A 16,960-nucleotide genomic window follows, 5' to 3' on the forward strand; every position below is an offset into this window, starting at 1 on the left:
GACCCAATTGAAGTAACTTCTGGTACTGGTCAAGGTTATCCCATTGGCGCAACTTTGTTCATCATGTTTGTGATAGATCTACCTTTCGTCGTGACCAAATCATGCATCCTTTCATTCGCTGATGATACCAAGATTTCAAAATGTATAAAATCAGAAGATGACTGCATTCATCTTCAAAAGGATTTGGATCGTGTGGCAAATTACTATGAACGCAATTTATTAAAGTTGAACGTTAACAAAACAAAAATAATATCATATCATCGTGGATCACTGAAATATGAATATAATTACAACATAGATGGCGTGCAAATTGAAAGAGTTGAAATAATGAAGGACTTGGGAGTATTGCTTGATGTGAAGATGAATTTCAAATCACACATCGAGCATGTTGTTGCAAAGGCAAAATCAAGATTGGCTTGGTTAAAATTCAACAGCAGGGATTTTGTCGACCCATGGACTTTAAAACGCCTTTACTTTGCATTTATATTACCGATTATTGAGTATGGATCTGAAATATGGAATCCACACTACGACAATATGTGCAAAAGAATAGAGTCAATACAAAAACAATTTTTAATATATGCTCTGAGGAGAATGGCCTGGAACGATTTTAGACTGCCAAAATACGAACACAGGCTACTATTTCTGCAAGTGATTACTCTGGAGGAGAGACGCAAGATGGCGCAAGTGTCTTTTATTTTCAAAATTATTCACGGAGATTTGAAGTCAACTTATGTTTCAAACAGTATGAAATATTACGATCCAGCACATGATACCAGAGCAACACCACTATTTGATCTACCAATTAGGAGAACTGATTACACAAAATATGAGCCAATAAATTATATGCTTACAACATTCAACGAATTTTATACCAAAAAATTGCAAAACAGTGATAAAAATTTAATTGATTTAGAAGTAAATTTATCAACAGTAAAACTGAGAATAGAGAATTATTTAAAGCAAAGCAGATAAATAAAAGATATTTGTAATGGAAAGTAGAAATTTTGAGCAGTTGGAAAATTGATTTATGAAATTTGTATTATTATTTACATGAAAGGAAAGAAACAATAATTTTTCAAATTCTCTCTCAAAAATACTTGATAAAAATCAAATTGTATTATATTATATTTATTTAATTAAATTATTTTCAATAAACCACCAAGGCGAAGGAACGCTGTTCGGTGCACTTATTATTATTTTTATACTTTTTGCGCTAAGGAGAATGAACTGGGACAGCTATAGACTTCCTAAATATGAGCACAGACTGCAGTTTCTACAAATGATTACGCTTGAGGAGAGACGCGAGATGGCGCAAGTGTCTTTTATATTCAAAATTATTAATGGAGATATGAAGTCGAGCCATATATCAAACAGTTTAAATTATTATGATTCAGCGCATAATACCCGTGCAACGCCGCTTTTTGATATACCGATTAGAAGAAGCGATTACACGAAGTATGAACCAATTAATTTACATGCTTGAATAGAATAGAAAACATACTGAGAAAATTATTAATCTTCTTCAAAACTACTAGATGTAAGAATATAATTATTTTGTATTTATTTAAAATATATTCAATAAACCACCAAGGCGAAGGAACACTGTTCGGTGCAGTTATTATTATTATTATGACCTGTTCTTGATGAATCCATGCTGACTTTCGTGTACTATGTTCTTCAAATATAGATTGAGATGATCTGTGACGATCGAATCGAGAATTTTTGACGTAATGCACTGTAAAGCAACACCGCGATAATTTTTAACGTTGTTTCCATCGCCGTTCTTGTAAACTGGTATGACAAAGGACGTTCTCCAGATTTGCGGTACAGTGGCAGTTTCAAGTGATTCCCTTAACAGTGTTGTGATTGGCCCCTGCAATGAAATCAAACAATGCTTGATGAATTTGTTTGGAATTTCATCATGACCACAGACTAGATCATCCGGCAGCATGCTTATATGTTGACCAACAAGCTCTTCGGTTATTTCAATCATTGATATTTCAGCACAAATATCACGTATTTTTTCTATTTCCGAGCTGTCATATCGCAGATCACCTTCTAAAGAGCTGTAAGCGGTGCCAAAGTGTTTTGCAAAAAAACTAGCAATTGTTAATTGATCGCTTTCATTCAAATAAGTTATCTCATGTGAAAGATCTTCACTTTTCCCTCTTTTGAAATTCACGTGCTTGAAAAATGTCTTTGGATCATCATCCATCTGTTTCTCCATCTCTATTCTGTAATCACCATCGTTTATATTCCCTTCTTATTTCTTTGTAATGTTCAATTGATTCAAGTGTGTTGAGCCTTTTTTTATTTTGATGTGCTTTGCTGACTTTGTTCTTCAATTCAACCAATGATTTGTTAAACCACATCGACTGCTTTCTGATGATTTTTGTCTTCAACTGGACATGAGTTTCTATGAGTCTTTATGATTGGCTCTTTATATCGTATACTAATAGCATTATGATGCTTTTCAAAATTCAACAAATTAAAGTCGCTAATGGTGCTTTGAAGCAACTCAGCATCATTTGTCCAGATTAAATCAAGCATACGACCATTTTTGTTGTAGTTGTTGTTAATCTGGTGAAGTCCTAGTTCATAGCAAGTATCCAGCACTATCTTCTCTTTTTCACTGGCTGCATTGATAGCAATTGCAATGTCTGGGTCCTCATTGTCGTCAACAAACCAAATCAATTTCGGCAGATTAAAATATCCGGACACAATGAAAACATCATTTGTATTCAATTTCGATGCGACTTCTTTCAAGGCATACATGTTGTTTTCATACACCTTGAGTGTTGAATCTGGTCGAATATATAATTCAACCAAAAAGATGTTCCTTTTCATGCCGGCTAGCTTTACCCAAATTTGTTCAGCTCCGAAATGGTCACCCGTTGCGATGCAAACTGACTTTAGTTTGTCGTTGACAGCAACTAAAACTCCACCTTCGTGTTCCTTTTGATGTACCTGGTCTTTTTCTGTGAGTGATGAACGATCACATCTATAGACCTCGTACGTTGTTTTTGATGAACATGTTCGGAATTTCGTCTGAACCGGAACCTAAATTGTTCGGCAATTCGTTGATTTTCTCACGTACAAGCTTCAGTGAGGTTGATCGTTGAAATGTTCGCACATAAATTACGAATGTTGGTGATTTTCCCTTCATCATAATTCAACTTATCATTTGTACTGGAACTGTAAGCAGCCGAAAAGTGTTGTACAAAATACTCAACAATTTTGTTTTGATCACAAGTTTTATCGCCATTAAATTCCATTTCGTTCGGCAGATCATCTCCTTTGTTCTTCATTTCATTTACATGTCTGAAGAAATTTTTCGGATCATGAACAATTAACTCTTCAAGTTTCATTTTGTACTCCTTGAAAGCTGAACGCACATTTTGCTTGTAGAGCTGTCGTGCCTCTTTAAAAGCAGCTTCTGCCCCCTCAGTATGTATGCGTTTCATTTTCTGATGATTTTTCGTGACTTTATTTTTTAAATTAATCAATGTTTTATCAAACCATCTGGGATGTTTTGCAATTTTCCTTGTCTTTACTTGCACATGTGCTTTTATGGCATTATTGATGACACTGTAGAAAACATCCACCTTCTTTTCAAAATTAGGATGGTACATCATTACATTCCATTCAATATTGACAAGTTCTTCATTGATTAAATCATAATCTGCACTATGAAAATCACGATAATTTCTTTGCTGAGAATGCGTGCAGCTTAAAATGTTATGATATAATATTTCGAATGCATTATGATGTCTTTCATGATTCAACAAATGATCATCACTAATTTTGCAAGTGAAGAAATCGACATCATTTGTCCAAACCAAATCCAACATCCGACCATTTTGATTGTAGTGTTTGTTAATTTGATTGGGGCTCAATCGTTGCAAGTATCCAACACAATTTTTTCTTTCGTGTTGCTTGTATTGATAGCAATCGCAATATCCGGCTCATCTTCATCAACATACCATAACAAGTTTGGCAAATTGAAATCACCTGACAGTAATAGTAATAATAATAATAACTGCACCGAACAGCGTTCCTTCGCCTTGGTGGTTTATTCAAAATAATTTTAAATAAATACAAAACAATTTAATTCTTACATTAAGCAGTTTTGGAAGAGATAAATAATAATTATTTATATTACAAATTATTTCATTTATTTTTTAAATTCATCGATTTTGTTTTAAATATTTTTAATTCTCAGTTTTACTGTAGAAAAATTTACTTCTAAATAAATTAAATTAGTATCACTGTTTGGATTTTTTTTTTGTATAATAATCATTGAATGTTGCTAACATATAATTAATTGGTTCAAACTTTGTGTAATCACTCTTTCTAATTGGTATATCAAATAGCGGTGTGGCTCTGGTATTATGCGCCGAATCGTAATATTTCAAACTATTTGATGTATGAGTTGACTTCATATCTCCATGGATAATTTTGAAGATGAAAGACACTTGAGCCACGTAATCATTTGTAAAAACAGCAGTCTATGCTCATATTTCGGAAGTCTATAGCTGTCCCAGTTCATTCTCCTTAGCGCATAAAGTAAAAACTGCTTTTGTATTGACTCTATTCTATTTCTTTAGTACATCATCAGGATCAAATGTTGAAATAAGTTCGTTCAAGGCATCCATGTTTGCCTGATAGACCTCATTTAATGAGTCTGGCCGAATGTATGCCTCAACTAGAATAATGCTGCGCGTGTCACATTTCACTTTTACCCCTCCCCCTATTTTTATATGTCATCTGTATTGATTGCATCATTCAAGAGTGTCTCACAAAGCATGTAAATTGTCGCTCAATCCACAATCATTAAACTCCGATAACTTTGTTCGTAACCCATTTACATTTTGTAAATGGATTTTCATCTGCGTATTGAATTTATCACTAGAAAGACTACTGTTTATAGTCCTTATTGAAAAATCTGCAGATGTGTTTGGCTGTATACTTAGAATTGGCACCTGTTCTGCCAGTTGTGAGCCGGCGGCTGATCATTGAACATGCCTCGACGAAAATCCGCATAGCGGCTAAAAATCTTCTGTATTTGGCTCCTTAACCACGTAAGTAATGGAATCCGTCGAAGTTTATTTCGATTACCGCATTCCGCCTGAATATGTCGAGAATGCCTGAATATATGGCCCATGGATAATTCAAAACGACCTGAAATCAATTTATATGAAACAAAATTTATATGCCTAACATACATACGTAGAAAGAATTGCTATATACCAATGTGCAATCAAGAATATCTTCTGGTGCGAGTTGTTTATTTTCTTGTATTGGTTTGTTGAGCAATACCGATGCCGACACGCTAGGTTTCTTTTGTGAAATTGGAACTTTCCTTCCACTAACTTGTTTGTTTTTTGCATAAAAATATCTTGGTTCGAATTTCGATGCCTTTTCGCCAATGAATTCAAATTGAACCAATGATCATTGGGATGTGCTTTAATTCGAAATTACTCCATGGTACAATAGTGAAATTTCTCACTTTATATGAATGAAAGTTGACGACACAAGTAAAACTCATTGCTTAATTGGAAAAACTTAAGTAGCATGATGTTACCAAGAATATGACAAGAATATTTCGAACATTGTTAATTAAAAGATAAATAAATTTCTATGAATTTTTTTTTAAAGACATTTTCAAAATATCATCGTCCTCCATTTATTTAAACAAAAAAAATTCTCAAATTACTTTTTTATATCCAAACTGAATACAAATTTAAATAAGGACCCTTATTGCGTGAAACACATCTAATTTTAATGTTGTGAGTAACTGAATTGAACCCCTTTTTATTTTACACTTTTATCAAATTATTGGGAGTGCAACTTGAAATCCAGTTTTTGAGCGACTTTAGAAATTTCATGTCTGAAATGAATCGTTGCGGCGAAAGAGTAGCTCTTATTTTTCTTCAAATAATACTGCATCATGAAGTTTTTTTCACACGGTTTATTTGTTGTACAGTAGATTGCCAAATGTCGACACACGACCAAATGTCGGAATACCGAGAGGTGAATTGAAATTAAAAATTGAAAATTCATTTGAATTGCATTTTTAAAAGTAAATTATGAAAGATCAATATCAAATCTCTTTATTATAATCCAAATTTTAATTAAAAATCTATTATTGCTTTCACAAATTACGTTCAAAAAAAATTCGGCATTTTTATCACTTTTTCACGTCAAAAGTTAAACTATGTCATTTTGAGACAAGCCGGTAAAATGCGTTTTTTTATATGAGAAAATAACTAGTTTGGAAAAAAAATTATATCGGCGAATTGTAGATAGTTTAATTTAATTATTGAACAGAAATTTTGAAAATATAAAGAAAAACAATTATATTTATTTTTCATTTTTCACTGTAATATTATTCCGGAATAAATCGTCCAATTGCCGACACATAAAGCACCGAAGTTTAAAGTGAAACACTTTGGATTTGACAATTGTGACAGTTAAAGTCGTATTTGGATCATTGTGAAATTCAAACCAAAAATATTCTAGATCAGTGAAATAACGTAATATTTTTAAATATTTTTGCCACTTTACTATAGAAAAATAAGTAAAATAAAATATGGAGCAAAAATATATCAATCTAATAATTTTAACTCCAATATTTTGTATTGTTTACCTCAATGTAAATAGTGCGTTCATGGGCTGTCAAAACTTGAAGTTTACAAGTTTCGTAGTGAAAATGCATGAAATATGTCGAGATTAGGGAGCCGAGAATTGGACGACGAATATCCGACATTTGGAATTTTCGATGTTATGACGAAAAAATGGAAAAAAATAATACATTTTTGGAAATTAATATCTTTTGAGAAACGTGAAATGAAGCACAATTAAATTCTGCATCGAATTGTGTATAAAGTGATATTTTTTCATGAAATCAAAAATGTTAAATATTAAATTGAAGTTGAAAATTCAAACAAATAGTCCGACATTTGGGCGAGTGTCCATAATACAACAAATAAACTATTCATAAAAAACTTTATGTTGCAGTATTATTTGGAGAAAAATAAGAGCTACTCTTTCGCCGCAACGATTCAAATGATACCTATGAAAAAGAGTCCAATTTTCGTCCAAAAGTCATACTTTATGTGTACTTAAACATTCAAAAATATGTGAAGGGGTTTTTTTGGCACGAGAAAACCGAATCCGAAGTAAGTTTTGAGATACAATCAATTTTTGATACAGTTTCCTTGAAAAAATCACAAAAAAATTGCATTTTTGTATGGGAGCCATGCCTGTATGCTACCTTAATGACGTTAACAAACGCATGTGACAAATGTTACACAAAGTATCAAATTAGCAAAATAGATGAAACGGTTGGATTGGTAATCTGTGCATTTTAGACACTTGTCACATTTGTGTATAACGATTTTTTCAAAAAAGAAAATATTTTCACATTCCAATTTTTATTTTTATTTAATTTAACTTAACTAAAAAACTTAAAATTCAAAACAAACGAGAGTAGCAAAATGTGAACTGGACCAGTTTAATTGCGACAACACCATCCGCCATTTTAATTTTTTTATTGATTTAGTTCGATTGATTCGTATGCATTGCGACGAATTTTCTCGAATTTTTTTTTCTTTTCTTTATTTCGTTGTTTCGAATTGTTCCTCCGCCAGGGCTATCAATGAAATTCAATCCAAACTTGAAAAATTATAGAAACATTTACATTATTTTTTTCTCTCCTTCATTTCTTGCATTTTACACAGCTTACCAATCCAACCATTTCATCTATTTTGCTATTTTAATACTTTGTGTAACATTTATCTTTTTTGTGAAACATTTATCATGTAAAAAGTGTCAAAATTGTGTAAAAACAGTCAAAAAACATGTGTCAATGTCCGGCTGCCGAGCCATCCCTGTATGATATCGTAATGAGCTGAAGAAAATAACATTCTGAGAGTTTGAAGAAATTTCAATGCATATTTGGGGTACCTCCCATACAAAATTTGGCTCGAAAACGAAAATTTTGTGTGGGGGTACCTTTATTTTTGATTTAAAAAATTTCAAACTCTCAGATTGTTATTTTCTTGTAAAAAAAAGCTGTGCAAAGTTTCACGCTAAACCGGTAGCATACCATACAAAAATCCAAATTTTTGTGACTTTTTATGAGTGATTCAAAAATAATTTTTATGTAAAAATTAAGATTAGACATATTTTTTATAGCGTTTTTGTTAGAAAATAGAATACTTTCAAATGCCAAATATCTTTCGTTCATCATCCCAAAAAACCATTTTGTCTATTCTGTATTGCCATTTGTAGCACATTTTGGATACATGTGCTACAAATGGCATTACAGAATGGGCAAAATTGTTTTTTGGGATGAAAGTGTGAAACATCTTTTGCGAGTACTTCTGCTATTAAATTAAAGAGTATTTCGATGCCAAACATATGTTTAAAAAGAACTAAATAAAATATTTTCAAGTGTTTTTTGCAAGGGGATGGATATTCATACTAGAAAAACTAGTGAAACTAGCAGCAACTAGCACAGTAGATTAGTGTTTCTAGTGCGTGAAGTTGGTTCTCAGTAAAAAAAAATATACACATTGTATATGAAGGGTCAACTTCACGCACTATAAAAACTAGAATTTTTTTTGAAACTACAGTTTGATTGAATATTCCCCTGGTTCTTTGTTTCATTTCTGATTGATTAGTAGACCAAAATAAGATAATTAATCAATAGTTTATTTGTAAGATAGAAAACTAATGGTAAATTATAGAGCTCATTTGATTTCATTGTTAAAATAATTGTGCCTTTTTATTTTCAAAACGCATCAAAAAAATAGAACATGCTGATTTTTTATAAAATTTCTCAACCTAAGGCCACTTTGTTTTTTAGTTAACATAGTGAATAGATATCTAATCAAGAATTGCTCGCTTGGCGCCACAATCCATACAGAATTTTGCCTGTTCCACTATGAATTTCGCACCACACTCATAGCAAAATTTTGACAATTTTAATGACTCTCTGGGTGACAATGGTGAAGAGAACTTCCAATCACTTGGATTCATCGAATCAGTGCCCGACTGATCGTCGGTATAGCTTGATGTCATGTTGATTGTATTGCAAATATTTTGTGAATCATTTTTGTGTACAGTGGTGATTGGGTGAAAAATACGATCAATCGTTGGTGTTAGTGGTGATTTTGGTGGCACATTCAAACAGCTCAAATCGTTGTTATTTCCATTATTTGTAGCTACTCCGAATATTTCTTGCCTTTGATAGCTTTGTGTCCCACTACGATGATTAAAGCGAATGGATCCATTTCCTATTTTCTCATTTGGAGATTGTAAGAATAAACTATGAAAAAAAATTAATATACACATAAATAAAGAATAATAATTTAAATTATATTATATATGTTTTTTTCATTGAAATAAGCCATCAAGAGTATTCGGTGCAGTTATTGTTATTATTATAAGATCAGGATGAAGTGTACAAATTTGGTCAAAAATCAAATAAATAAATAAAACCAGATTTAAAAACACTTCTACTAGAAAGAAGAAAATGGCTGAATGAAAACGATCACCTGCGTCGTGGAACAGACCTAGGGGATAACCGTGAATTGCAGATCGAATAATTTATAATAATAAACGCTATTTCTCTCTAGTTTTCACTAATTCTGCTAGTATTTCTACTAGTTTGTTCTAATACTGCTATTTTTTGCTAATTTCTCTAGTACGTCAACGTAATAACTGAAATGTGTTTACATAAATGTTTCAAGTTGACACTTTCAACGTGTATATTTGAAGCAGGCACTAGCGTATACGTTTTCAGTAAGAAATCTGTCATCAAATCTACATTTCCGATTGCAATTCGTAAATTGTAGTTAATACAGATGAAACGTGCTTGGTTACGTGCCATTGAATATATTTTTATTTAAAAATGAGAAAAAGCGTATTTAACTACATTTTTTGATACATTTTAGTTCAACACTATTCAATTCGTTTGTTTTGTGAATTTTATTTTAATTAATTATTTCAATATATTCAAGAATAAATGCTTACTAAAGTATATACGTGTACAGTGCTAATTCTGCTATTTATTGCTAATTTTGCTATTTTCTTCATGTAAATTTCCCTATTTTTTTGCTAATGTGCTAATTCTAATTCGCATGGATATCCCCTAGGAACACACGCACAACAACCTGATCTCAAATCGAATAATTTTCTATCTCGGCCCTGGGAAAGGTCATCTTCATCATGTTTTTCCCTATGTAAATAATTTACCTCTTGAAAGTGGCCTCCATTCCAATGGATTCATCATTTTTCGGTGTAAAAACATTGGAAGTAAGATCAAGAGTTTCTTGTAAACTTGTCAAAAGCTCACGCTCCACTTGCGACATTGTACTTTTTTCGTCCAATATATCGTTTAATTGACTCAGTTTGTTATCAGTAGTATGTTTTTTCTGTACAATTTTATGAAGCTCGGATTCGATTTGCATCTGTTTGTCAGCTTCGACCGTAACATCTGGTTTTTCAAGCGATTTCCCGTTTAAAAGTTCAACTCTTTCCTCTATCTCTAACTTATTAAAATGTTCGTGATTAATTGAATCACATTCTTCGCTGGTCGATTCACTGCTATGTTTTTCACGACTAGAAAACCGGCTTGATGACACCATTTGCTTGTAATTTTTGAAAATTGGAAATTGCTCATTGTCACTGAACGATGAGATGAACTCCTCCAAATCGAAATCATCGAAAAGAGTCTCGATGTTTTGTACATCTTTTGCCAAAATTTTATCACCATCGTTGTCAGATTTCAACAACAAATTTCGTTTAATCGGTGACACCGTGAGTGCTGAATTATTCTTGTTATTATTATCATTTGAATCGTCTTCTAATTTGTTTATTTGATCAATGTTACTATCAGTAGTAAATTCAATGGTTATTGCATTATCGAATAATAAATTATTTTTGTCTAACTGCATTTGACGTTTTGGATTGCGTTTATCAGTGTCGTTGATATTTTTCAAGTTCACGATCATCTCCATTTTTTGATGCGAATCAATACTTTCGGCACTGGACGAAGAGCGCATCGAATTGTTCGTATTTGTGACCAAATTATTTTTGGACTCACCCACAACATTTTTCGACTGATCAAAGTCTAGACTAGACTCATTGGTTAATTTCGAAAAATTGATTATTCTTAAATTATCACATGAATTAATAAAGTTCGAATCTATGGAGTTGCTATTCTCTATATTATGGTTATGATTAATATTATTTTTGCATGCAGGAAGATTGGCGATCAGTGGTTCCAACATTATCTTATGCTGAATCAATGGCGTTTCAATTGGCAATAATTTAATGGGATTGTTTTTTTGTTTCAATGGTGATTCAATTGCTGGCTGTCGATCTCCACCAAATTCATTTGGGTCATTTATTTTATTATCAATTTGTTCTGAAATTGATTTTTTGTTCATGATATTATTTTTGTCTTTTAATTCCGATAGGTGTACATCTTTCAACGGTGTACACTCCAAATCATCTTCAAATTTTAGGAATGCAGCCAACGAATCAGTTTTTGTTAATGGAAAATCACCACTTTTTAAATCTACATTCCAACGATTTGCGCTGTTTGTATATCGCCTAAATGCAATAGGTGGTTCGTTTTGATTTGGATTATGCGATTTTGGAACTAAATCAGGTGGAATAATTGCATGATTTTTAACTGGAAGTTCGTCATAATCTTCGGGTTTTATGAAATTCGATGAAATGGGACCCTCATCGGAGATGCCACGTTGAATTAATGGCTTATATTTTGGCATGTATGAAATTGATGACGTTTTTTTCGGCATACGAAGTGATGATGTTCGTCGAAAACTTGACCTAGGTAGATTTTGATTTTTTATTGGACTAGATGGTAATTTTACAGTTAATGCTGCGCTCGATGACCGATCTTCTTTATTCGGTATCGAAGATGTCACTGGATTTGAAGATGGATTGAACAGATCTTCTAACTGACGCTTGGCCGATATAAATGGATCGTATTTATCAGAATAACCACTGAAAATTACAAAATTAAAGAGTTAAACGTGCAATGAAACAAATTTATAGATGAAATCAAACAATATCTCACCATTCGCTTGCAATAGATGATGTCATTGAAACAGACATAATGCTGGATTTGCGTCCCCTTTCATATGGATCTGCCACTGAATTGAAATCCATTATACTCATACCACCACCATACGATAAATTATTCATTGATTCACTAAGACTTGAATACTTTTCGCGATTTTTTTCTCGTTTCGACCTGTGTACGGAACATTTTTTATTCATATTTCATATTTTGGCCTAATTATTTCCATCAACATGTTACCTCAATATTGGTGCTTTGTACTTAGTTCGAGCCTGCATACCTACGGGTTAATCACATAAAAAAAATTAAAATAATGTAATTAATAAATTGAAAATAATTGATATATATGTGGAATAATTCCAAAAAAATATGATCGCAAAGTAAGAGTATGCAAGTAATTGAAATTGCCTGAGCAAATTACATTGCTGAAATTTGAGATTTGGTAGTTGTGATCGCGATTCTGTATATTCTGGTACTTATGGGTTCAACTAACGCTTTCAATATTATTAGAGAAAAAAAGAGACAGAGACAAAAGAAAGAAACAATGGGAATTAATAAAAATATTATAACGTAATGTGCTCAGTTACCGGACAGCACCCAGTTATCGGACATTTGCTTTGTATTTAAAAAAAACGATTTATACTCGAATATTCTTAAATTTATATATATAAAAAGAAGGCTCATAGTTTTTTCGATTGAAGGGCATTAAAAGTTATTTTTTGCATTACAAATGAATATCCTTTTTTTATCATTATTATACGCATTAGTGTGAAACTTCACATTTAAACTAATTAAATATCGTAGATTTAATTTTAATTGTTATATAAAATCAATTTTATAAATTTTCAACCTTTTTTACCTGTCTGAGAACTGGGCAGGAAAAAGTGTCTTATTTATGGTATTTGCCCATTTATCGGACAGGTAGAACAGTTCAAGTGAACATTCAAATAGATTTTTATGCAGCAGTAATTATATATTTTTGAAGCGATGATTCTAAATGTTTTGAAAAATATTAGAATTTATCGAATAGAATTTTTTTTAAGCGTTTGATTTGACATTTTTTTCCAATTTCCGATATCTGGTACATTTTCATACAAAATCGTAATGCCCAATTATCGGACACGATATACGCTCTTGTGTTAAAGAGTTCTTCAAACAGAAAGGATTGTTCCACTAAGTGAAATGTTTACTTCAATAATAAAAGTGTATTTTAATTTCAAAATATTTTTATTCAGTGAAGTTTTCTGATTATTTTTATATAATGATTAAACATTTCTCTCCAAAATTATCGCGTTAATTTACTTCTGAAAATAGTGCCCAAATTGACATTCCTTTCATTAAGATGTATACAAGAATTCGAAATTTTGTCGAACAATCCAAAATAAAATATAAATAAACATATTTTCTAAATGATTAGGTTTTTATCGCCTATCGAATGAAAAGAATTTCATGATTTCTCCGTTCACGCTTTTCTTTTATTTTCTGAAAAACTATGTCCGATAACTGGTACCAACTCTGTGTCCGATGACTGGTACATCAGCAGACACTACATGTCCGATACCAAGGCACGTTGACTTGTTTCCATTTTTTTTAAATGAAATAAAGGCTTTGTGGAATATAACAGGTGGGTAGATAAGTCTTTGTCCTAACATATAGATGGCGTCACTGGATTTTTTTTGCTATGATTTTTAGTTAGTACGAACCTTCAAACGATACGTGTCAAAATTTGACAGCAATCGGTCGATTGGTTCGTGAGATATAGCGTTTTGAGTGAAACAACTTTTGTTATTGTGAAAAAAATGGAAAAAGATGAATTTCGTGTGTTAATAAAACACTGTTTTTTGATGGGAAAAAATACTGTGCAAACCAAACAATGGCTTGATAAATGTTACCCGGACTCTGCGCCAGCACAATCAAATATAAAATATTGGTTTCGTGAATTTAAACGTGGTCGTACAGACACAGACGATGCACAACGCAGTGGACGTCCAAAAGAGGTGGTTACGCCAGAAAACATCAAAAAAATCCACAAAATAATTTTGAATGACCGTAATGTGAAGTTGAGCGAGATAGCTGAGACCCTAAAGATATCAAAGGAACGTGTACATCATATTATTCACGAATATTTGGATATGCGAAAGCTCTGCGCAAAGTGGGTGCCGCGTGAGCTCACAATCGATCAAAAACAACAACGTGTTGATGATTCGGAGCAATGTTTGAAGCTGTTTAACAGCAATAAAACCGAATTTTTGCCTCAATCCAAAGCGTGGAAAGACGCAACAGTCGGCTGGCAAGGTTATGGCATCAGTATTTTGGGATGCGCATGGTATAATATTCATTGACTATCTTAAAAAAGGCCAGACTATCAATAGCGACTATTATATAGCGTTATTGGAGCGTTTGAAGAACGAAATCGCGAAAAAATGGCCACATTTGAAGAAGAAGAAAGTGTTGTTTCATCAAGACAATGCACCGTGCCACAAATCAATGAAAACGATGGCAAAATTGCATGAATTGGGTTTCGAATTGCTTCCCCATCCACCGTATTCTCCAGATCTGGCCCCCAGCGACTATTTCCTGTTCGCAGACCTCAAGAGGATGCTCGCTGGCAAGAAATTTAAGACAAATGATGAAGTGATTGCCGAAACTGAGGCCTATTTTGAGGCTTCGTACTATGAAAATGGTATCGAAAAGTTGGAAGATCGCTATAATCGCTGTATCGCCCTCGAAGGCAACTATGTTGAATAATAAAATTGCCAAAAAAATGTTTTTTTCTTAGTTAGGACAAAGACCTATCCACCCGCCTGTTATAAAAATATTTTGAGAGAGAAATGAATAACGTAGCGATATACGAAAAGAGTAATAAGAAATATAACATATTTTTTTCCCTAAAATAGTTCAAATTCAAACAAGCTTCTTAGGTGTCCGGTAACTGGGCACATTACGTTAGTCACAATGTATGAGTAATCAAATAAAAAACCTCTATCAAGGTGAAGAACGAGTGACGAAACCAAAATTTGAAACACAAAATTTCTGATATCAATTTTGTGACGAAAATAGTTTACAAGTAATTTATACAAATTATGGTTCATAATGAGGAACAGAGGTATTTTTCAGTGGTATGTGGTATGCATATTGTTTTATCTTTGACTTGAGGCTTAAATTGATGAAATTTTCAAGAGAACATATGCAGTCTTTTTCGAAAAAATGCCCGTTATGTGTGCGGTCAACGGTCAATTTTTGGTTTTTTGCCAATTTGGCCACATGAAATTTTTAATTTGCAATTGACCACAGCAATGAAACGACAACAACAATAACACATATTTTTACTGTCAAAATTTTGATGTCAAATGGTGTCGACATTGGTGACGGTATTTTGAAACAGACTGTGTAATCCATATTCATCGTATATGATCCTATGTAAAGTTCTATACTTGATCTAGTTCACATTGACGGTTCAAATCGTTTATGTCCACTAGCGAGGACATGGACTGTGTATTTCTTCTGTTACATGTACGTTGTAATGGACAAGTATAGTAACATGGCGTCGTTCAAATAAATTTAAAAATCCGTCCACTCGAGTCGACACCATCTAGCACGGTAGTTGGGATTCCATTGCTGTGCAATTGACACCACTTGAGAACTTACTTTAAGACCTTTCGAACGAATATGCATTTGTCCTGGTTAGGTCAAGTCTAGGTCCCACAGCAACTGCATGAAATATTGGCCATTTTTGCATGACCTTTTGCATAGTTTGCCATTTATACTAACATTTTTGTAGATTTCTTTTAATTTCATTTGTGACTTACCGCATGCACCTCTCCCGACGATAGTCCACCTTCTGGACTGGAGGGAGGGGACATAAGATTCGGTTTTTCATCGATCTTATGCGAGGAAACTATCAAACATGTAGTTATTTGTTGTTAAGATTTCATATTTCATACATCTAGACATTTTTGTGAAAATTCGAATTTTGGTACATTTGGCCGATTTTTGGTGGAATAGCAATCCAAAACGGTCGATATTTTATTCAATTTTGTTTGGCTAGTCACAGAGCATATCTACAGAGTCATTGGAGTACATTTTGGCCCATAAAATACTTCAAATTTTCCTTTTTGGCCATTTTTGGCCATATTCGCACTATCATAGGCCATATCGTGAAGACAAGAATTTTTAGGGATATAAGCTATGCGGCATTTTATAGCTTAGACTTGGGCCCAAAAATCGGTGAAATTTTCAAGTGACCATGAAAGGCTAGTTTTCGAGCTAATGACCATTATGTGTCCGGCCAAACGGTAACTTTTTGGTTTTTGGCCAATTTGGCCACTCCAAATTGAAATTTTTGGACCGCAAATGGCTTTATTCGATAGCTCACTTCAAGACCTTTCCAATGATATGCATATGTCTGGGGGGTATCAAGTCATGGCGCTTCGGTGACCATAGGGCAAAAAGTTGAAAAGTGACTTTTAGAGGCCGGCCATGGCCAACATGGCGGCCATATCGAAAAGTGCCGGAACAAAAAATTCTTAGTTTTTTGTGTACTTTAATCACAGAAAGTTTCAAAAAGATCAAAAACTTTTAAAATAACTTTTATAGGAAAATCATATGAAATTTTCAAAATGCGGAATTTTTCGAAAAGATTGATTGATTTTGACGGTTAGGGGGTCGTTGGAAAGATATTGAGCTCTAGAATTCGAATATCGATGTTTCAGGGGTCGACGACCTCATTCCGTTAACAAAGTTAAACTATGCTTGGTGGTATTGTTTGGACTACGGATTTGACATATGGTAATACGAGGGTCACTATTTAAGTTTTTTCAAAAACATATATAAGACAAT

General features: G+C 32.9%; 1 protein-coding gene across 1 annotated transcript; it reads right to left on the minus strand.

Moving 5' to 3' along the window:
- Window positions 1-8,762: 8,762 nt before the first annotated feature.
- On the minus strand, window positions 8,763-12,459 carry LOC116348602 (beclin-1-like protein A). The gene is made up of 4 exons (XM_031779654.1): window positions 12,362-12,459; window positions 12,119-12,295; window positions 10,267-12,045; window positions 8,763-9,337 (listed from the first exon to the last, which is right to left on the minus strand). The coding sequence occupies exons 1-4, from the start codon at window positions 12,397-12,399 to the stop codon at window positions 8,896-8,898; spliced, it is 2,436 nt and encodes an 811-aa protein (XP_031635514.1). The 5' UTR covers window positions 12,400-12,459; the 3' UTR covers window positions 8,763-8,895.
- Between the last annotated feature and the right edge of the window lie 4,501 nt (window positions 12,460-16,960).

The sequence above is a fragment of the Contarinia nasturtii genome, unplaced genomic scaffold (assembly GCF_009176525.2).
Source record: "Contarinia nasturtii isolate CC-2019 unplaced genomic scaffold, AAFC_CNas_1.1 Cnas_scaffold_2580, whole genome shotgun sequence".
NCBI classification, from domain to species: Eukaryota; Metazoa; Arthropoda; class Insecta; order Diptera; family Cecidomyiidae; genus Contarinia; species Contarinia nasturtii.